General features: G+C 30.0%; 1 protein-coding gene across 2 annotated transcripts in view; it reads right to left on the bottom strand.

Annotated features, from left to right (window-relative positions):
- LOC142321029 (uncharacterized) overlaps nucleotides 1-23,130 on the bottom strand; it is a 196,973-nt gene that overhangs the window by 29,839 nt on the left and 144,004 nt on the right. For both annotated transcript variants that reach the window (XM_075359022.1, XM_075359024.1), the window contains exon 3: nucleotides 16,130-16,255. In XM_075359022.1, coding sequence (XP_075215137.1) covers nucleotides 16,130-16,255 — 126 coding nt within the window. The remainder of the gene's footprint in view (nucleotides 1-16,129; nucleotides 16,256-23,130) is intronic.

Genomic DNA, 23,130 nt, shown 5'->3' with positions numbered 1-23,130 from the left:
TAATTAAGAGCCTCATTATCATACTTGTATATAAGCTCTTTTCTTATTACTCGTGAATCAATTTCACGACGAAAGTTTGCACTCCGACTGAAAGATCCAAGTAATTCAAAAGTATAAGGAACAGCAAATTTGGTTCCTATTTTAGCCCGTACGTATTCAGCTATACACGGACCACTATACAGTACCGGCTGACACACGGTAATCGAAAAAACAATCAGCTGAGAAAACTGTTTTCATAGAATATTTCCATACGCTTTATCGATAGTAATCATGTCAATCGATAGTAAATCGGCTCAACTGTCGAGCTCTTCTAGTTTGATGCGGTAAAAATGTTACGCTGAGTCCCGGAGAAACAGGTTTTAAAATACATTACCATACTGTCTCGGGGTTTAATTTTAAACCACTATTATTGTAAAAGATAAACTATAGTCTAACAGTGATTTTTTATTTGAATAGTGGCCACAAACACACACACATATTAATACAAACAACAATAAAACATTTACTACGGTTTTTATTAACTCGGATATCTATTTTCTCACTATTTACTAATCCTTTTTTTAATAGAACAGAAGAATTCCAACCTTTTTTATCTACACGAGTCGTCCGTCTTCCACAAATGAAGCTCGATGAGTGAGGAAAGAAACACCCGCTCTTAATAATTCTTCTACTCTTCTGAAGTTCATTTTTAACGGAACGACGTGATGGAAGAGAATCGAATCTTCTCTTATCATCATCTGTATACCGATATGTCAGCCCGTGCTCGGTCCATGACGTCGGCCGTGGAAATTTCGTAACTCTTCCTTTCGTCCTTCGCATTTCTAAATGAAAACCAATTTTGTGAGCTGTAATCTTCTTCATATAGCCATAAAATTTTTGCGATAATCTAAGTTTAAAATAAATATATATTTTCTTTCAAAACTGGTTAATGAAGTGTTCAGAATAGAACGCTTTAATGAACGCGAAAATTATTTTGTTTCACAGAGAACGGTACCCTATAAACGGAAGAGCCGTTTATATGATGAGTCTATTTTAATGTGCATATGAATCTTGAAAGATATGTGAACTTTATGAATTAATGTAATACATCTGACGATGGGCTAAGACCGAAACCGGTTGTACAAAAAGATTATAACTGTCATACGTAAGTATTAAAAGATTTAATCATTAATAAAAAAATGCAGGAAGTAGTAAATTGAATTAATCTTCATATATAAAAGAGGAGTGAAATATTTGGAATAAAGTCCAACTATTTTTTAATTCAGAATCATACAAAGGAAGAACCCGATAATGTGGTGTGGAGTTAAAACATTTCGATCAGTTGGTGTATTTTAATCGATACAGTGGTATTTAAATCGGCAATTCTTAAATTAAGCCGGTTGGTACTTAATATATATACAATTGAATCATCTTGGTTATTACGGACATGAATAATTCAATTATGATACTTAATTTTGAAACTTCAAGAGGTTTTAGAATCATATACATAATGACATACGATTGCCCTATATATTAGTTAACAATGTGATTTTCCATAAAATAGACATTTACCTGTCTATTAAGCCCAACAGATTATATTTAGAGCCGAACTGCCAAAGGCAGAATTTATCCTGAAAATGGCACAACCATTCTCAGAAAACGTTTCATGACAAGTATGGTAGAAGAGAATTTGAAGTGACGCAGAACATCGCTTCGTTTAAAGGGCTGAATATATTGTTGATATCAGCATGTCAATCCACTAAACTCCAGATGAGAGTTCCTACAGTGATACATTTTCTCTGTTCACCTCAGGGATTGACTTTTATTAAATAAATAATTCCATTATACAAAATAAATCACAATAATAACTCTTATACATTTGGTGCTTTGCGTGTGTTTTAATTATATTAATGACTGGAACAGATGCTTTATTAAATAACCTTACTCCTTTTTCCCATGGAAAAATGTGTCATTATTATTCACTAATTACAATCTTTGAATAAAATTGGTGCCTTTTTAAAAATATTTATGAAGCATACATTTTTACAGAAAAAGAAAGAAAAAAACTGTAAATTAAAAAAAAATATAAAATAATATATATTGTATACATCACATTGTATACAGTAGATGTAAACATTTAAAAAATGCAATTATAAGGAATAAACAGTTTTAGAATTTAGGGATTTAATACTTTTCAATATAAAGTGAAAGTAACAAGTGCTGATAGCAATATACAACATGACTATTGTACCCGCTTGTCGAGACAGTATAAATGATTTAAGTCTCACACTAAATTTTACTGACTGTTATTCTGAGAAATTCTGCTTAAGTAAATTTAATGTATGTAATATTTTACGGAATTAAACCTGCGCGCGCGCATATATATATATATATAAACCTGAATAGAGCATTATTTAATTAAAAAAATAATTTTGATTTTTAAAAACATTAAATATTGTAACAATTGAACATTATTTAGGATGTACTAAACAGATAATAGGAAAGAAATAATTCAGCAGAAAAGTTTTAATATTTAAATTTATTCTCTTGAATTACTTTGTATAATAATCTAAAGTTATTTTAAAATAATCAGTATTAATTCATTTTTATTATTTTTTTTTTGTATAGTTATTAAATCTGAAAATCAAAATTAAACATTTTTTTCTTCGAGTGAGAATTATCCAAATGAAAAAACTTATTTTCGCCATTATAAGAGACTTTATTTTTAAGTACAAAAAATTGTAACCACTATATAAGGATTATAAAAATATTCACAAAAAAACGAATTTTAATTCCGGATTTACGTAAGTGTTAGGTACTGAAAAATTTTATGACTTATTTCACGAAACATTTTTCATTTTAATTTCTATATTTTATAATAATATAAAAAATTAAACATTTTTTAATTTTTAAAAGATATAATAATTTTTTTTTAGAAAAAGTAGTCAAAGTACTAAAATATCGTACTCCAAATTATGACTTAATTAGTAATTTATTTTCAAACCACAAATTAACAAATTAATGTATACAGTTGTGAAAAAAATCAAACTTTCATAAATAAGAACTTTACTCTTATAAATAATAAAAGTGTTAAATAATTTATCAAAAGTAACGAAAAAAATTAATTTACCATTAACAACGAAAATAACAAAGCAGTAATTTTGTAATTTGATTTGATTAATTTTGATTGCAGTAATTTTGTATGTTTCCGAAGAATTATTAAATTTTAAAGTTCCTTTTTAAATAATTACTTCAAGCCTGAACGAATCTTAGATGAGAAAAAAACGAATAAATGTTTTTTGTTAACAGCACAAGAGGTAATAGGTCATAATAATGTAATAGAACAAGAAGTGATGTTTAATCATAAAAAAAACTCTGGTGCCTTTATTTAACCATAACGGCCAGAATACGGCAAATTGGAGTACAGAAGTACATAGATTTGTTTATTTTAAAACTGTACATCCAACAAAACCTGCCTTACCAATCTTTTAACTCTTGAATTATTTAAGGCAGGGACTGACAGAAGTCAAACGAAGGCCAGTGCACTTGCGTCAATGTTATCTGTTGGTAATATCGTAATAAACAAACCATTCCTGGCATATACTACTTACATTTCAGTCTTTATATATATATATATATATATATATATATATATATATATATATATATATATATAACTTTCCTGGCGAATATAACTAGAGTAGTACATTAAAGGGGAAGGTACGGTGATCATGTCAAAAAAGGAGCATCGGGTTTTTAAAAAAATCTTTAACATTAAATGCACAAAACTTTACGTGTCAATTCGTATGATAATGGTAAACAAAAAACTTTACCTTTATTGTAAAAATATATTCAGCTAGTTAATCTAGACTAAACAAATAAAATGTATGTATGTATATGGGTCGCAGTGCTTTTTATATCTCTAAATTTCTTAAATTGATTTTCATAAAATTTGGCTCAAATATATACATGGGGCATTTTTTATATTAATTAAAAAAATCATTAAGGGATGAGGGATATCGCAAAAACATAATTTCGATTTTTCGAGGATGTTTAGAGAAAACTTTATAAAGCAAATATTTTACCTACAATGCATATACAAATAATACAAAAATTGTTTTTCAAAATATCAATCCCCATCTCTTAAAATTGAAAAATATGTTTTAATTTCTTTGTTCTATCTCTCTTCGATTTAAATACTTTTTTTAAAGTTCATCCTTCATATCTATCAAAAAAGTCTACAATTTTTAAAAATTATTCATTCGGGACCTAAAATGCAGAAAAAGTTTTTGAAAATCTTCTTTTTCTGATTTTAGTCTTTATTAAAGGCGGTGTTAGATTTAGAGCAAACTTTACTTTAGAAAATTGTTAAGCAGAATATGTGCTCAAGAATTTTCTACATACGAATATTTATATAAAAATCTTCATTATTTATTAACCTATATAAATATGTATGTTAAAAACTATTCAATTTCATATGTTTGATTTGAATAATTTAGTATTTACACCATTTGCCTTTGGTTATAAGGCGAAGTTTAATACTTAAAAAGCATAATGTAGAAAAATTGCGCTCATTCATTCGGAAAAATACGGTAAAATATAAAATATAACTTAGATACACGAGACATAAACCACGTTTGCTTAATTAAAATAATTTAATAACATTAACGTTGTTAAATTTATTATAATTAGGTAAAATAACTTAAATATTATGATGTATGCATATCATAATACGATAAATTTGTCTACTTAAGTGGCATACCTTAATGTAATTAAATAATATAACTCATTCTGTAAAAGCGTTGAGTTAGGTAGTTATGCTATGAAGACTTGATCTTCCCGTAAAATTACTCTAGGTCATTATAATTAACGTAAATAAATTATTTCATGGAAAACTGAAATTTACAACTAATATGCGCACGCGCGCATATTTCTTGGATAAATAACTACTCCGACACCGACAAAAAATTTGAGTTCACTGACACATTATGTACTAAGTACGTAGCTTTAAGTAACGTTTGATGTTACCTGGAATAATTTTAACAATTAAATTGTAACGTTTTTTATATAACAAACAGAAGAAAGTTGCGATATATAATAGTTATAAATCCAAGTTTAACATTTCGTAAAATAAATACTTCTTAATTTAGGTTTAATTTTCTTAACAATTTTGTCTTGTCTTGTCAATTTCCCAGAATTACACGCAGATTAGTACTGTGTGTGTGTGTGTGTGTGTGTGTGTGTGTGTGTGTGTGTGTGTGTGTGTGTGTGTGTGTGTGTGTGTGTGTGTGTGTGTGTGTGTGTGTGTGTGTGTACATGTACATGAGGACACATACACACACACACACACACACACACACACACACACACACACGCACGCACGCACGCACGCACACACGCACGTACGCACGCACGTACGCACGTACGCACGCACGCACGCACGCACGCACACATATACACAAAATTATAAATGTAGACTTAAGTACCTGTTTTGCAAAAGACTGCTATTAGTAATTTTCTCACGTACTAGCAATTTTAACATGTAACATTAATCCTTTATTAAATACATTATTTCTACTTTTCTACCGTGCCGATTTTAATAAATCATGTGATAATGGTAAAGTTTGTAAGGCTTTATATGCAAAAATATATCAAAGTCAACTTATATTTATTGTTTCAATTATTTTCTGTGAAAAAATTTCGTTTTGATCGATTACATCCAATATGGTACTCGACAGTTATAATTAATATTTGACACAGCTACTACGATGTGATTAGATAGTTGTGGCAGTTTCGAGTTTCCCTCGATTGGAGAAAATTAACTTCCAAAAACGTATCTAATAGCCATCTGTAATAAAACGTCAGTACTAAGTATTATTTTAATAGGCGTGTAATAGGCAGTTTTAGAAGTAGCTTGTATTAAGGGACTCAAGAAATAAAGTAAAATATCAAACACATCTTGTTTTTTCTATAAAGATATTTGACATTATATCTATACACTTAAAAACGATTATGGGAACTGTCTTAAAATCCTTAGGATGAATCATTCTGAAAAAGGTATATAAATGAGAAGATAATTTAATTCAATTTTAAATAATTAAAATATTCTGTTAAACGATTAAGAAACAGATTGTAAAAGGTTTCGGGAGGTATTTCCAATTTTTACGTAAAAAAAAGTTACACCAAAATTATCTTCTAAAAGATTAACTTTTTGGAAAGATTCTGGGAAGCATAGGAGAAAAGTAAAAATTGTTAAAAAAATAAACATTATCAGAAACCAATCAAAATATATAACCGTTTAGGACTGTATGTAAGTTAACATTCAAAATATATAAGGCCTTTTGAACAGAGTGTTCAAACAGTCTTCTTATCAATAAAACCCCTTCATGGAATGTAATTCATATCGTACAATAAAATTTAAAAAAAACAAAAGGAAATGATTAAACATTATGAAAATTTTTATTAAGACAAAGAGTATAAAAATAATAAATTACGTTAGGTTTGAAATTTGTATCTACTGCCTTACAAGAAAATTATTTTTTAAACAGCTCAATGGATATATAAAATTCATTTTCATTTAAAATTAAAATATAACTTACGTTGAAATCAGTGGTAACTGCTACAGTCGTAAAGAAATAAAAAAATCTAGATGTAAAATTCGTGCAACAAATGAAACCAGTGGGAAAATGCTCCAGAGAGAAACTTTTGTTTACTTTTTGTTATAAAATTTTAATTAATAAATTATTTTAGTAACAGAATTATGCAAACGGTATTATACTATTATAAAAAATTACAACATTATTATTTTACATTATACAACAATATAATTATACATTTTGTATAATACAAAAAAGCAATATAACAAATTTCATAACTTGTAGTAATTAGCTGACATTTGAAACATAATTACAAACTAGTTACTTTCAAAAGTTTCAAGAGAATAGATGTAGATTTTCATCTGTAATTTAATTAATAAACTAAATTAAGTGGGCTTACTAACCTTTCTATAATAAATGTTCGCAGTGGTTTCTCTGAAGTTTGGTATAAGTACTAATTTAATGCGATATCCATTTAGCACTTATTCTACGTAAAGATGATTTACTTGTTTTTTAGATGATAAATTTTGTCAATCATAATGGTTTCAGTATTATTTCTGTAAAGATTATTGGCAGCGCTATATTGATTAGAAATCCAGTGGCTTGGCAAGTCTGTTTTATTTACTATCTATACGCTTATCGGTATGTATTTAACAGTATGCATACCAGTACGACATAGCGGGCTGTTTCTTGCGAAACCATAAGTTATTTACACTTGATTAACAATGTCCTTGATTTCTAATGTTAGATACCACGCTAAAATATAAGCGAATAGAATTAAATAAAAGGTTGTATTATTAATACGAGTAAGTCAATAATGATTCCAGCCCCAACGTTAACTTTAACTTTATGACAATAAATTTAAACAATGTTAATAAAATTAAACAGATTAAAACAATGTTTTAATATCTAACATATAGAGTTAAATTAGAGCCATTAAAATAATGATTTTTTTTGTTTGTTTTTCTTTTATTTTTTTATTTTTATTTTTTTGACAGATTTTATATAAAAATATGATACAACTGAAAAGTGAAGGTTAATAAAACTAAAACCGTACTATTTGGTAATTACAGAATAATTACCAAAAGGTTCGGTAGGTGTCTCCCTGTAATTACAAAGGAAGAAACAGAAAGGATAATCCCCAGCCTATTCCCGCATTTCACGCCCGATGAGAGAAGACGCACTGAATGTGAGAGTAGACGTTTTGCAATGAGTGAGCTCTTATGCGCTGGACGTATGTTAGCTATAAAGAAAAGTCCTGGTCCGGATTATATCCCAGCGGCAATTATTAAGAAACTTATCAATCAAGCTCCATGGGAGATGGTAGAGGTGGTCAGCCACGGACTAGTAAACAAGACTTTCCCGGAGTGTTGGAAGGAGGCGAGAGTTGTATTATTACCGAAGAGCACAGATGAAAGAGGAAATATGACGTACAGACCTTTGAGCCTCCTGAACACAATGGGAAAGCTTGTGGAAAAGATGCTGGCTGGGCGCATAGTGAGCGAGGTTGAGGAAGGCTTGGGCATAAGCCCAAATCAATATGGTTTCTGGAAGGGGAGATCCACTGTTCAGGCCATCAGTAAGGTGATTAATTGGGCCGAAGAGTCTAGAAGAGGTATTTGGCGCACTAGACAGATTCCATTAATGGTATCACTTGATGTGAAAAATGCGTTCGGTACAATAGCTTGGAGACACGTAAATATGGCCATGGAAGAGAAGAGAATCAGCTGGTACCTGCGGAGACAAGTTGAGGAATATCTTAATGAAAAAAGGTGTAAGAATAGCGCACAAGAAGATGAAGTACACTTCAATATGTTAGGCGGTGTGCCGCAAGGTTCAGTACTGGGCCCATTATTATGGGTCCTGATTTTCGATCGCGTACTTAGTTTAAGGTATCCAGAAGGGGTTCAGCTCATTGCTTATGCTGATGATTTAGCCGTGCTCGTATAAGCTAAAACAATGGAAGAAGTTAAAGACAAGACAAACCAGTCACTAGAAATAGTAGGTAGATGGTTGAGTACAAGAGGGTTACAATTATCTGCGAGGGTTACAATAATCTGTCAAGTTCACCGGACGTAGGGTACTAGAACCGGTTGATATACATATTGATGGTCACAGATTAGAGGAAGTACAGATGTTAAAATATTTGGTAGTCACATTGCAGAAGAACTGTCGTTTTACAGAACATGTTTTAAAAATATGTGATAACGCAGAAAGAATGATGAAAAGTTTGAACGTGTTAATGTCAAAGAAGAGAGCACCAAGGGCTTCGAAGAGAAGACTTCTTGCGTCGACAGTGACTTCTGCAATGTTATATGCCTTTCCGGCATGGTGGTCAGCCTTTAATATTGGAAGGAATAGAGATAGAATGAAGAGGATACACAGAGGGGTACTCTTAGGAGTTATATCGGCCCGGTCTCTTATGAGGCCCTCTATGTCCTTACTGGAGTTTTTCCTATAGAACTTATTGCTAAATTCAGAGTTGAGAAGTACTTAGGCAGAACAGATAATGAAGTAAAAGAAGAGATACATAACTTATGGCAGCAAAGATGGCTGGATGCAGGGGTAGCTAATTGGACCAGATTATTAATACCTGACATATTAGTATGGACAATTAGGCGTCATGGTGAAATGGATTATTATGTTACTCAATTTTTAACAGGACATGGTTGTTTTAACGCATATCTTTATAGAATTGCTAAAAGAGATCAGCCTACGTGTATGTACTGTGTAGAACAAGATGATGCTGAGCATACCATTTTGATATGTCATAAATGGCATAAGTTAAGGCAGCATGCAGGTATTAGTGGAAAGACGTCGAAGGAAATTGACTATATGCTTGAGAGTGACGGAAAATAGAAAAAGGTTGCTGTTTACATAAGAACAGTTTTAAAGCAAAAGAATATAGATGAAAGAAATATGGGGTACTCGGTCGTTAGGTGGGGTGGACAGCCTCAGCAGTGAGAGCTAGCATGCTGAGGTGTGCTGGTTTCAATGATCTGCTGAGGACTCCTTGGGTGTGTTTGGTAGGAATGAAAATTATCAAAAGATCCATGGGCCACACCACGGCTTTGAGGTATGGTGTGGTGCCATAAAGGACAAAAAAATGAAATAAACCTCAAAAGAACCACCGGTTAGCCTGACCTGCCATGCCGGTATATAGCCGGTAGGTGGGGAGGGCCTATTAGAGTAACGGACACTCCCCTGGGTGGCGTAATACCATCAAGTCGGTCCGACCCAGGGGAGTAGAGGATAAAAAAAAAAAAAACAAAAAAAAAACCGTACTATTTATTTTACCGATCTTCAGACTTATTGGAAAATATACAAAACGAGCAGTACACTTTTTAAATATCTTATTAAGTAGGTTTAAATTTTTTTACGACAGAATTAAAAAATTGCGATGTTTTGTAAAAAGTTCTTATTCCAACTCATTTATCGCCAAAGGATATATGTGTTATCAATACTTTAGATTTAAAAGCCTGGAACATTTAAAGGAAATGTAGAGTATTTATATTTGTTTTGTATTTATTGGTAAACAGTTGCAAATTGTATCTTATAGTGTTCCTTTTTTGGTTTCTGAAATTTGAATACAACAATTTTGAAATAATTCAACATAGGTCTTACAGCATAAATCGCAAGTATATATATTAAAAAAAAAAACTAAGGAAAGCTCAGTCAGAAGTACAACCGGCTATTTTAATTAGTAAAGAATATTTAATTAAAAATTAATTTTCTAATTAATAAAAAAATATTTCGGTTCAACTAAAAAAACTTTAATGAACAACACATTTTAAAGATTAATAACATAACATATTTTATGTAAAGGTCTTTTAATCCTCTTGGTCTAAAACTTTTAAGTAATTAAGCTAATGGAAAAAAATCAAGGAAGATGAATACATATTTTTTCCTTGAATTGTGTTGTTCGTAATAACGAATACTTTGTTGAGATCATGACACTAACACTTTATAACTCTATAATTGTTTCAGATGATGGAAAACTGATACCAAACATTCGTTAGCTCACACTCTTCCGCGTTTTCGTTTCTTATTTGGCACGTACAAAAAATATGTTAACATCAATTTTATTACACTTTATTATGTAATATTTTATATGATAAATATTTTGTAGATTTTTATTTATTACACGATAACGTACTTTTCAGATTATACGAAATTCGGCATTTTCCGTTTATTTTACAAGTTATGGTGTAATGATTCTCACTTTAAAAAAAAAATTAATGGGTTTACCGTAAGGCAAATATTTTTTTGTACCTGTTGTATAAAAATATTACTTTTCTTCAAGACGATAGATTTTAAGATACTTCGATACCTGCTAAGAAGGAGGGTTACTTGTTTGATTATTTTAGGCTATAACTGATTATCTATAAACAGAATACTATATTAGCATGATTTACAGAAGAATGTCTATAAAGACAGATAGAAATTCAGACAAATGTGAGACAGAAATGAGAGGAATTTATCGAAATAGATTACACTACAGTGACTAGTTCATTGTTTAAAAGAAGGATTCAAAATTCAAAAATCGATTATCGTACATCAAATAAAGAACACAGATTTCATTAGTCATTGATCGATCTAGATCATATATTTAAAATATATTAACAGACAGAAATAAATATACTTATACGTATACAGTCTTTTTATTTCCTTGTACGAAGTAAAGGAAGCACACTATGATCGCGAAAAATTTCGGTTTTCATATTTCAACGGAAATATCCATTTTGACCATCCCTGAATCCACAAAAAAAATCTGGATTTTAGACTTTTTTTAACTGCAGTAATAATCCCTCATCGAGAGCTTTTCAACGATATATAATAACTGGTACTTATTTTCATTGGTTACAGAGTTACAGCCAAATGAAATTTTAATTAATGAAATATTTAGATCTTACAAGGGGAAGGCACATCGGTTCGAATCCGACTTCATTTCTTTCTTTTTTTAAATTTAAATATATTGATTTATTAATAATTATTAACATCTATAATTTCATAAATTTGACATTTTATAGAAATGTATAATATAAATAATTAGATTATTTTTGAAAATTTTACCTTGCAGCAATTTATAATAATAAAATATAATAACAAAGCTACATTTTATTTCCTATGTTGTCATTATGAACTTTATTTAATTTTTTTATTTAACATTGATATTCAAATCAAAAGGTTTAATAGTTAGAGTATAACTTTAAAAAAAAATGTATAAAGGAATTTCATGACACGGCATAAAATAATGAGTACATTATTGTTATTACAGTTCTACTGAATTTTATAAATGAAACTTTAATTCATTACAGATAGCAGCAGCAGTATACAAAACGTCTTCATCTAAGAATTCAATCCGCTCATTTAACATTTAGTTCTTATTTATTATATTATAATTATTTTTATTCAATCTAGAATTTCTCAATTATAGATGTATAATTTTTTTTGTTAACTTTTTTATATAAAATAAATTAGTTTCTTTTACAAGATAAAATATGCGCTATTTTCTCATATACCGAATAATTCGAATTTAAATATTCATATCTCTAGCCACGCTGGTCTCTTGAAAACCCATTTTAAAATTAATAAAACTCATAACAATTAATTTACAATTTTAATTTTTACATTTTATTTTGTAAATATACATAAAATTTATTTCTTAAAGGAAACCTCTTAGAACTTCTCTTTAAGAACTGATATTTACTTTTTGCTGGTGTTGCTACTTGTAAGCAACAATTTTACACCCAAGTATAGGAATCAGTTGTAATAAAGTGAAGATTGTTTTGAGTTGTGTTCTATAATAATAAAATATTTTTTAATTTTATGGCTCAATAAATGATATAGTTTTTTATCTAAAGAAGTAATCGATACTTTATTAACTTTTATACTTTATTAACTAGTTTTATACTGTGAAAATCTTTACCTTTTACGACGGATTTAACAGAAACTCGCGTTTTAATAATAAAAAAAGAAAAAAAAGGTAACTAATTTTCAACGTTACTGACACGCAGTTTATAAAGTACATTTAAAATCAATTATTCAACGTAGCTAAAAACTCTATTAAAATATATATATATATATATATATATAAATAATAAATTTAAAAATTGAAAATTTCATTAGAATGTGTATTAAAAATATTTATTACATACTTCAATATTTGTTATTTAGTTAAAATATTAAAGCCTTTCGAACCATAAAATTCATCCTTTCAACATATAACAACGTTGTGTTACACAGAACGTTATGTTCTGTTACAGAACATAACATATGATAAGGGTCCATTCTATTTCAGCTGTACTGATTTTTTTTATATACAGCGTAAGTCAAAAGTATGAAAACCACTCTACAACTTTAAAACTGTTCCAGATAGAATAGTTTAACTTTCAGGATAAGGTATCGGTCATCTAATTTACTTTTTGTCGAGAAATTCAATTACATCCTCTTATTGGGTGGTGGCCCAGGTTTTGTAACTCAAATAATTTAAATGGTAATACCTTTTGATTGCTAGATCATTTTAAAGGTCTTTTTAAGAAAAGAAAAATGGTATAATAAAAATTTGGTAAATTTGGCTGTACCGAAAATGGCGGCAGGACAAAGTTTGAATTTTGAAAATTACTAAATTTAGTAAGTTTAAATATCAAATTAAATTAAAAAAATTAAAATGGATTAAATTGAAATTTAATCAAATTTAACTAAATTTTTTTAAAAGATAAATTTAAATATAAAAAAAAATTACTTTTTAACATTAGAAATTATTTTTGTTCCAATTTAATGAGTAAATAAATAAAAATATTGTCACTTAATCATGCTGATCAGCTGATCATTGATGGTCTCTTGCTGAAAAAAAATCTTACTTCATGGTTACGTAATATTCTATTTACAGTGTTTCATTACTACACTGTAATTATGAGAATTTACTGTGATCAGTTGGCTAATTGATTTTGTCTACCATTACCGCATTTGTAAGCCACTTTTGTTATTTTTTTTTTGTAAATATTTTTTACAGAATCAATTTTTTCTTTGCTACCTACTAATATTGCAATCAACCTGTCACTTAGTGAACAGGAAAGGTTACACTTTTAATGATGAGGAGCTTTGGTGACAGAGTTAGTCGTATAATGAAGTTTGTGAATTGTTCAATGCGACATTTAATAATCGTAACCCCAATTCAAAAGTATCAAATACCATCAACCGATTTGAAGATCAGGGAGCATTAATAACAGGCGAAAACCAGGGAGGTCTAAATCTGCAACAAATAATAACAAATCGTTAGAGATTATGCAAGAATTTATTGAGAATCCACATTCTTCGATTCTTAACAGCACTACGAGTGCATATCATTACCTGAAGTTCTGCGATTCGAACATTAAAAAGTGACAATTTCAAAACTTTCAAAATTCTTCTTGTGTAAGAACTTAAAGAAGATGACTACGATTGAAGACTTCAGTTCTGCGAAATTATGATGAAAAATATCATAGTTTTTTTAGTGAGACCACTGTTTTTTTAAATGGCACTGTAAATCGTCATAATTATTGATACTTTTTTTTTTTTTTTTTTTTTTTTACTGTTTAACCTCCGGGTTCGCAGTTAAGCATTAATGCACAGAGCACAGAGGATGAGATGAATGATTTGTAGCGTATGTGAAAAATGCCATGTCTGACCGGGATTCGAACCCGGGACCTCCGGGTGAAAGGCCAAGACGCTACCACTCGCGCCACGGAGGCCGGCATAATTATTGATACTGGACTGATTGTAATCCATACTGGTATCGTGAGGCACATGTACAATATCCAGTCAATGTAAATGTACGAGCAGGTATTGTTGGTGGACGATTGATAGATAGGGCCTATATTTATTGATTGAAATTTAAATGCGTTGAAATACCAGGCTTTGCTTCTCAGCCATATCGTTTCAAACATTCAAAACTTTGTTGGTCCCAACTTCCAAAGTATTTGGTTTCAGATAAGATAATGCCCTGTCTCATTTGGTCTTTAGATATGTGAAATGCATTTTTTTCTGGAAGATGGATTGGCCGAAGGGCTCAAATAGAATAGCCAGCGAGATCAGCCGACTTGTCACCATCGGATTACTTTCGATGGGGCCGCTTGAAAGGTATTGCTTATCATTATAAGCCCCAAGATATCGATGATTTACGAAGTAGAATTCGAGAATCAGCACAAAATATCACTAGGAAATTATTAAATAATGCAGTACTATCCTTTTACAACCGACTGGCACACTGTTAAAAGAACAGAAGGAGGACACTTCGAACATTTATTAAAATGAAATGTAGTAAAAGTAAACATTATACTAAAGAAATAATTTAAAAAAAATGATTTTATTCGATAGTATCCATTTAATCAAATTTTAATCAATTTAATTTTTAATTTGATAGCGCCATTTTGGGTACAGACATTGTACGAACTTTTTATTTATGCCATTTTCCTTGTATTAAAGATACCTTTAAAATGATGTTTCACTCAAAAGGTGTTACCATTTAAAGTATTTGAGCACAAACCCTGGGCCTTCCCCCAAGAAAGGGTTGATATTCTATTTTTCGTCAAAAAGTAAAGTAGTTGATCGACACCTTATTCTAGAAGTTACAGTATTCTATTTGGAACAGTTTTAAAGTTATTGAAGGGTTTCTATACTTTTGATTCACTCTGATATATTTAATCACATACACATAAATTATTTTTATTTAAAACGGAAAAAATACTTCGATGACCATTATGGAATAATAATCGAAGTGAATTGAGGAACATAACAATTTTCAAAATTTTTATCTTTTTTATACTTCAATATTGTAAAATACTGAAACTTCTTTCTAATATGAAGTAAAAAAAAAAAAAAATGTATAAAAATTTGATAAAATATTGTAATATTTATAAAACTTTTTACGTTTGACTATTACATAATATTTTTTGCTGATTTAACAAAACTACGTAATAAAGTTACAATTTCGTAACGATATAACACAGCCATACAAATTTTAGTACGAGTGGGAGTGATATTACATATCTTTTTACATTTTATTAAAAGCAGTAGACAAAAAAAGCAAAAAAGAGTAGAGCACATATGTAGATAAGCTCTATAAGTGTTGCAATTTACACATTCACAACTGCCCGGACAAAAATTTAATATAAACCCAGTAGTTGATTGAAAAGAAAAACAAAGGTTTTAGTTAAAAAGAAAAGTGAATAAGTTACAAATATATAATATTATATTAAATTTCTTAATCATGGCTTATGCTGATAATTTTTTAACAGAATAAAAAATAATTAAAAATCTTATATCCACCTTACCGGGAAAAAAGAGTAACTTTTGACATTCAAACTGTCATGACTGTATAATTATTTTAATTTTTGACTTATATTATTTCTATCTCCTGATGATGGTTTGAAATAAACCGAAAGATCTCGAGAAAACACATCTTTTTTGCTGGTAAGGTGGATATAAAATTTTTAATTATTTTTTATTCTATATAATATTCTACGAAATATAAACACTTTATAAGTCAAGTATAATATAAAAAAATACATTACCTGATGACGAAGCTAATTGTGGTGAATTGGTGAACAAAGAGTCATTTTCATCAGGTTGTAGCGTTTCAAGAGCGTCCAAGTTATCTTTTATATTATCAAAAAATTGCTGCATATTGCTTAAAACCCCTGTAACGTTAATATAAAACAAATTATTAATTATTTTAATTTTCCGTAAATAATACTAAATTTATATTTATTTTTCATCATAAATAACTAGTTTAAACTTACTAAAGGTTAGAGGGAGTTTAAAAATATGTAGATACAAAATAAAATATCTTCATAAATAAGATCCTTTTTTTATTTAAATAATAAAAGGGAATAAAATTACAAAAGAAGAGCTTTTATTTTAATCAAGCTTAATATTTAATATAAATAAAAACGATTATTTATAATATTAATAATAATATAACAAATATTTCTAAATACCCGGGCAACCTGCCCATATAAAAGAGACTCATTTGACATATCCAATACAAGAAATAAACAATAAATATATTCTATAAATAATGAAAAAAATTTCTTTATTTTAGCGTGGTTAAAAAGAAAAAAGCCACATATAAAAACAATAAATTAATGTATTAAAAAATTTACGAGTGTATTCAGTACTCGATCATTTTACAGTACCCTTATAAATATAAGCTTATTTAAGAAAAATAGAAAACATTGCTAAGTTCTTCAAAATTTCTCCAGGCTTCGTAAAAGTAACACATTTAATTAATATATCCTCTCCATTATCCCCAACAATACAAAAGCTGTACTATGAATAAAAAGAAGTAGAACATTTTACAAAAGAATAGAAATGTCATCAGACACCCAAAGAATAAAATTTGCAAAATATATAAATTTAATATACACAGTGTATCACGAAGACTTTCATAATCTATTATATTTGAGAAAGTAATGGAAAAAGTAAATATAAACATATGGCCTAAAATGCTTCGTTTGCGAGTTACGGCTACTGAAAGATTTCGCTTGCATTTCAGCTTCCCCGGTGAAATGAATCTCTATGACGTTAATTAAGGGGCAGAATAAGTGATTTCTTATGGTTTTTAACCTGTAAAATCGAAAAAATAGATCTAAAAACCGTATCTGCAGTAGTGTTTGAGAAATCTGGGGTGAAAATTAATAAATTGGGGTAAAAAACCCTATTTTTACGTTTGACTTACTATTGTACGTCAAACGTAAAGTAAAAGTAGTACGTCAAAAGTAACAAAGTAACAAAGTTATTACTTTGTTAAATGGTAATAAATAGATACAAATTTTAAACAAAATTTGTAGAGAATTTAATTCTAAACAAAATGATGTAAGATAAGTTGAATAAAACAAACAAAAGTTAGAAAAATTAGATTTTATTTAGAAAGAGTATCTTGCTACATTTGTCAGAAAAGTACTTATTTAATGTAAAAAAAAACAAATTCTGTTTTGGTGATTTAAAAAATTTGTAAAAGCAAAATTTACTGTTAAAGACTGCTATTAAAAAATGAAAAAAAAAAACAGGAAATTTAAAAACAATTGAAAGATGAAACTAAATGAATAAAAATAACTTAGATAATTTTTTTATTAATGACAAAACAATAATAAATTATTTGAAACATCAAAGTTGGCAATAAATTAACAATAGCTTAATACAATGTGCAATACTGTATTATTGTTTAAATCATTCTGTAAGGTACATTAAGTATATGGGGTACTGCGAACTGTGCTGTCGTTAGCGAAGGTTTTCTGTGAATTTTTGTGTGAATGTGATGGGTTTGGCATTGAAGCAACGCCGTACTTATTTACATCAGAGAAATACGCTGTTATGGTATTCACTTTGGGCTTGTGTAATGATAATGTTGCAGCTGCTGCAGTAGAATAAGAAATACGTTTCCGAATCGCAGGATTCCAGATCCCAAAAAAATTAGCGCGAACCTTTGCAATCTTCGGGAAACAGCTTCACTACCTAGTAATCGTACTAGCTACGAATGATCTGACCAACATAACGCTGTTATTGATGAAATTATTATCGATGTATTTCAGCGCGGTTCAAGAGTCAATACACGTTGTCTTTCTAAGCGGATAGGAGTTTCCGCATTTTATAGTTTGGAGGGACTTAAACAAAACAAGTTTTATCCTTATCGTAAACAGCCAATACAAATCGAAAACTCTATAAAAAAGTTTTATCTATTTATTACCCACTTAACAAAAAACTATAACAGACACGGTTCTGGAACCTATTTTACTCGATTTTTCAGGTTAATAACCAAAGAAATCACTAATTCTGCCTTTTAATTAAGTCTAAAATTTTCAGTACAACCTCATTCTCCGAAATTCGTGCGAAATTTTTCACTACTCTTAACTCGTAAACTAAGCATTTTAGGACATGTGTTTATATCATCTTTTTCCATTATTTACACGAGTAGAATAGGTAATGAAAGTCCCAGGAAAACTTCGTGATATACTCTGTATATTTAAATTTAAATACTTTTACAAATCAACCGTAACTGAGATGACAATAGCTCAATACAGAATGTCATATTCAATTAAATTTCTTTATGTTATTACAGTACTCTATTAAAAATATGCTACAAACTGAGCATAGGTGGTGTTAGATAATTATTGCTTTGTTTACAACAGAAAGGATAAAATTTATTTATTGCCTTATACAACTATCCCAGTCTTATTTTCTTTATTTCCATAATTTATTTAATTTTTCTGCATGATTTTTTATTGGTGTAGACCAATGCTTGAAAATATTTTTATTCATTTTTCTCAGGTCCACACGAATGGCGTTTACATACTTCACATTGGTCGGGTATGGGTTACACTTGAATCACTACCTGTCGTGGAAGGATCACGCGGTAGAAAAGAGGAAACAACGTAACATCAAGTATAAGGAACTAAACTGGTTGCCGGATAGAAACTCACAGTTATCTACATCTAATAAACTGTTGATCTACAGTTATCCTTAAATCTATCTAGTTGTATGGAATCCAGTTATATAATACAAAGATCCCAAAATAAATTGATTACTTGCTGCTATAGCAGCAGGTAATAATTGGACAACAGCGATTCAGATTTCAGCTGGAATCAGATATATCAAAAAATATATTAAATGTGCTAAATACTAAAATTGTTTTATGGCTTATTTAAAGTGGGAAGAAAACTGGTTTAAATAATACACTAAATAAATAAAGGCGATTAAAACGTTTCAGTGTGCTGAATCTGGAAGATATAACCAAAGGTGTGACCTGGAGAAGGGACCTAGGTGGGGAAACACATTCTGCCACTCGGTAGTGAACGTCACTTTGAAAGTCTACGAAATACAGCTATTTCTGTTTACCAACGAATATTTGTTTTATTTATTCTGTTGTTTTCATGTATTTGTATTAAATTTATTTTTATTTTTTCTTCCTGTGATTTATTTCTAGTGCTATGTTAAGTAATGAATTTTATTTGGACCGCTTATACAAGTGCTTTTCGTATATAAAAGGTGTTTGTATGCTTTAATGAGGGATTTCGTCGGGGACCTGTCTTCACGTGATTATCATTAATCAAATTTACTTATGGTCCCCTATGAGGTACTCATTATAAATGCTAACAGTTAGACAAGAAAAAGATTGTTTTAATTATCGTTTCTTCTAAAGAAAATTTTCCCGAAACCCTTCTCGGTTTCTTAGTTACAGACATCCTGACAAGCATGAAATGAATGCAGATTAGTATGCTATGCTCTATTCTTTCACAGTAAAAATGATATAACCCAGAAGGAGTGATGTTTAAGAAATAAACAATAAAGAAGGAAAGTCAGAAGGTAGAATATAAAGAGAAGCAGAAGGAACTGGTTTATTACATGAAACAGTAAAAAATAAAATAAAATTGAAGGTCTACTTTACGTATTTAACATGCGAGTACGTCTCTAAATGTCTCCTACTTGATGAGGATATATTTAGTAAAATGAACAACCAGTACATCCTACGGAAAATAATAATTTATTTTTTTTAGATAAATGACTTCATATTTCTCTGCGCCTATAATGCCCTCATAAATTTTGAACTCTAAGAAAAATATAAACGAGTGAAACTGGAGGAGAATGAAAAGTAGGAGAGAAACATTTGTTAATGATAATCTATATTTAAACGACTTTGAAAATAAACAATTTTTAACTTATAAATAAACAATTTTAATATATTTCATAAAATCATATGTTAATTCATTTAAATAATTATTAGTAAATCAAGCAGAAAATAATTTTTAAAATAAATTGTTTGCCAAATTACTGTTTTAAATTGTTTGAAGAAGAAAGGAAAAAAATGCGTTAAAAATGAAACAATAATCTTCAATTCCAAATTTTACAAGTATCATTAAAACCTGGAATTCTACTTTAGAAAAAATTGATAGCGAATTAAATATTTATAAATTTCATGAACGGTTTTACTTTTAAAATAAATAATCCTTTTTTATTAAAATATAATTAAATCAAATATAATTTTATTTCAGCTGGAATCAGATATATCAAAAAAGATATTAAATGTGCTAAATACTAAAACTGTTTTATAGTTTATTTCAAGTGGGAAGAAAACTGGTTTTAATAATACACTAAATAAATGTTCTTAAATTCCACAAACTGAAATATAAAAGTAAAAGTATACTAGGAAACTTTTATAACAAATTTAATAACCGTAAACTGAAATAAATGTAACACCATAAAAATATTATAATAATATTAAAAGCGTTTTTAATAACTAGTTGCTGTATAAATAAGTTTTAACTAGTTTTAAAACAGCCACTAGTTTAAATGTAGTTTCGTTAATTTAAATGTATATTAAAAAAAAAAAAAAAAAAAACTTTATGAAGAAATTTCTTGGGGATCTTATTAATTAATAAAAATAAAATAAAATATACATGTAACAACCATAAAATTTAATAAGCCTACCCCCGTCCACTCTGTGGCAGAACGGTATGGAATATGAAATTTTGAACTGAAAGTTCCACAATTAGTACATTTTAGTATCTTTTTCGTATATCTAATTCCAGCTAAACTTTTGAACTTGAACATAACACGAGGCCTGACACAAATCTGACGCCTCACTGCCAAACAGCCTTTAAGAAGCATCATCGTGGTCTTGTCCGGGCTGAACGTCATCTTATGTTGATGACTCCACAACTGAAGTATCCTGAATGCCTGAGCGGCTCGAAACTCAATCTCCCTCCGCGAGCTTCCTTCGGCCAGCAGGACTCATCGACGGCATAAGCCGCGATGAGACGACACCCGTCGGGCAATCTCAGCCGCAGAAGGGAATCAAATTCCACCACCCAAAACAACGGACCCAATACGCTGCCCTGAGGACAACCCTTGGACAGCACCTTGCCCTTGATATTCGAGGAGTGGTCAATCCTGATTGAAGTCTTAACTTTAAGACTATGATTATCCTGTATAAGGGCGTGTGCGAGGAAATTATGCTATATGCGGTACCTGTTTGGGCGGATAGGCTAGAATTTAAAAGCTATCGGGATATATTATTAAGAGCTCACCGCCTTATATTATAAACGGGTAACGGGAGGTTACTGTACTATTTCACGGGAGGGAATCTTGGTGATCGCAGGCGTGAAACCGATAGATTTAATTGCGCCAGAAAAGCAGCAGCGTTATGTTTCTTAGAAGTCAGGTGAATTGACTTCAAAAAAAATTCGCAAGATAGAACGGCATGGCAATGCTTTACGGCAGGCCAGATGGGCGTTATGCGCATGATCTCTTTCCAGACGTTGCTGGTTTGTGGGGCGCTCCTTGGGTTCGCCCTAACAAGTATGTAAAGCAATCTATTTCTATTGTTCTTGTGTTACAAGGTTTGATGTTTTTGTAGTGTTTTGTTTATTTAGTTTTATTTTGAAGTTTATTTTTATTTCTTGTTTTGTGTTATGTTATGGTTCCGTGGTGAACTCAGCTTCTAACCTATTGGGTAGGTAGTTGCGTTTTTAATTTCTGTTTCTTCATGTCGTCACTCAGTCTTGTTAAAAACTCGACGTAGATGTGTTTTATTTTAAAGAGTTCATTTCCTAATAGTACACCGATGGGAACATCACGTGGTATGCATCGGTGGGATCCTGACTGAGGCAAGAACAAGGCTGAGAGATGCCCTTTTGCCGAGGTCTGAAGATGACCTACGGTAAAGCCCGTAAGGGCTAGGTACGAAGGAGGTGGCATGGCGGCCTAAACTACCACATGGAGGGTGTCTTCCCCTACAGGTCAGAAGAACGATAGTGCATAATGAAAGCGGTCTTTCATTCTTATGTCTTTTTTGGATTCGAATCTTGGTCGAACATTACATTTTTCATATGCAACAAAATTCATCTATCATTAACTATTCAATGTTTGAAGAAGGAAATAAAAAAAATTGAATATTAAATTTTTTTCAAAGAAATCACTAACGTTTAAATGAAACGCCCTAAAAATAAAATAACTTTTTAATTTATCTTTGGATTAAAATTTTCATTGGTTGGAAGTCGTTGAATTGAAAATAGCTATCAACAAATTACTAACCATTAAATTGGTGACAAGCTCAAAAAATGAAAATTTAAAGCTTCCCACGGGGACTGCATGTGAGGCTAGATTGGTAAGGTGATGCGAGCCCTTCGAGCGAGGCTAGACCAATCATCACCATCAATTCGTAACAAATGGGGTTCCCCAGGAGCGTTGTTTTGGAAGGTGCAATGGGGTGTTCTTATAATATTTCTGCAAAAAATCGTTCCATTTTCAAAATTCAAACCGGGTATTTGTTAGTATAATACAAAATCACGATGGAACCAAACCAGAACAAAAATTAGCTGATGTACTCTAAAATGAATCTTATTTAACGTTGCATAGCAAACGAAGGTAACGCTTACATCTGTTACTAGAAATTAATGTAAAAGCATATTCTTAGATAAAACTATATCCATAGATTTAGTGGCGACAAAAAAGACGTAATTCAGGAAATTATAATAATAATTATATTTATACAGATATAAACGACGTTCTTCGATCG

Source organism: Lycorma delicatula, chromosome 3 (genome assembly GCF_047948215.1).
Source record: "Lycorma delicatula isolate Av1 chromosome 3, ASM4794821v1, whole genome shotgun sequence".
Lineage (NCBI taxonomy): Eukaryota > Metazoa > Arthropoda > Insecta > Hemiptera > Fulgoridae > Lycorma > Lycorma delicatula.
Note: the sequence above shows the minus strand (reverse complement) of the source record. Positions and strands in the feature narration are given on the sequence as shown.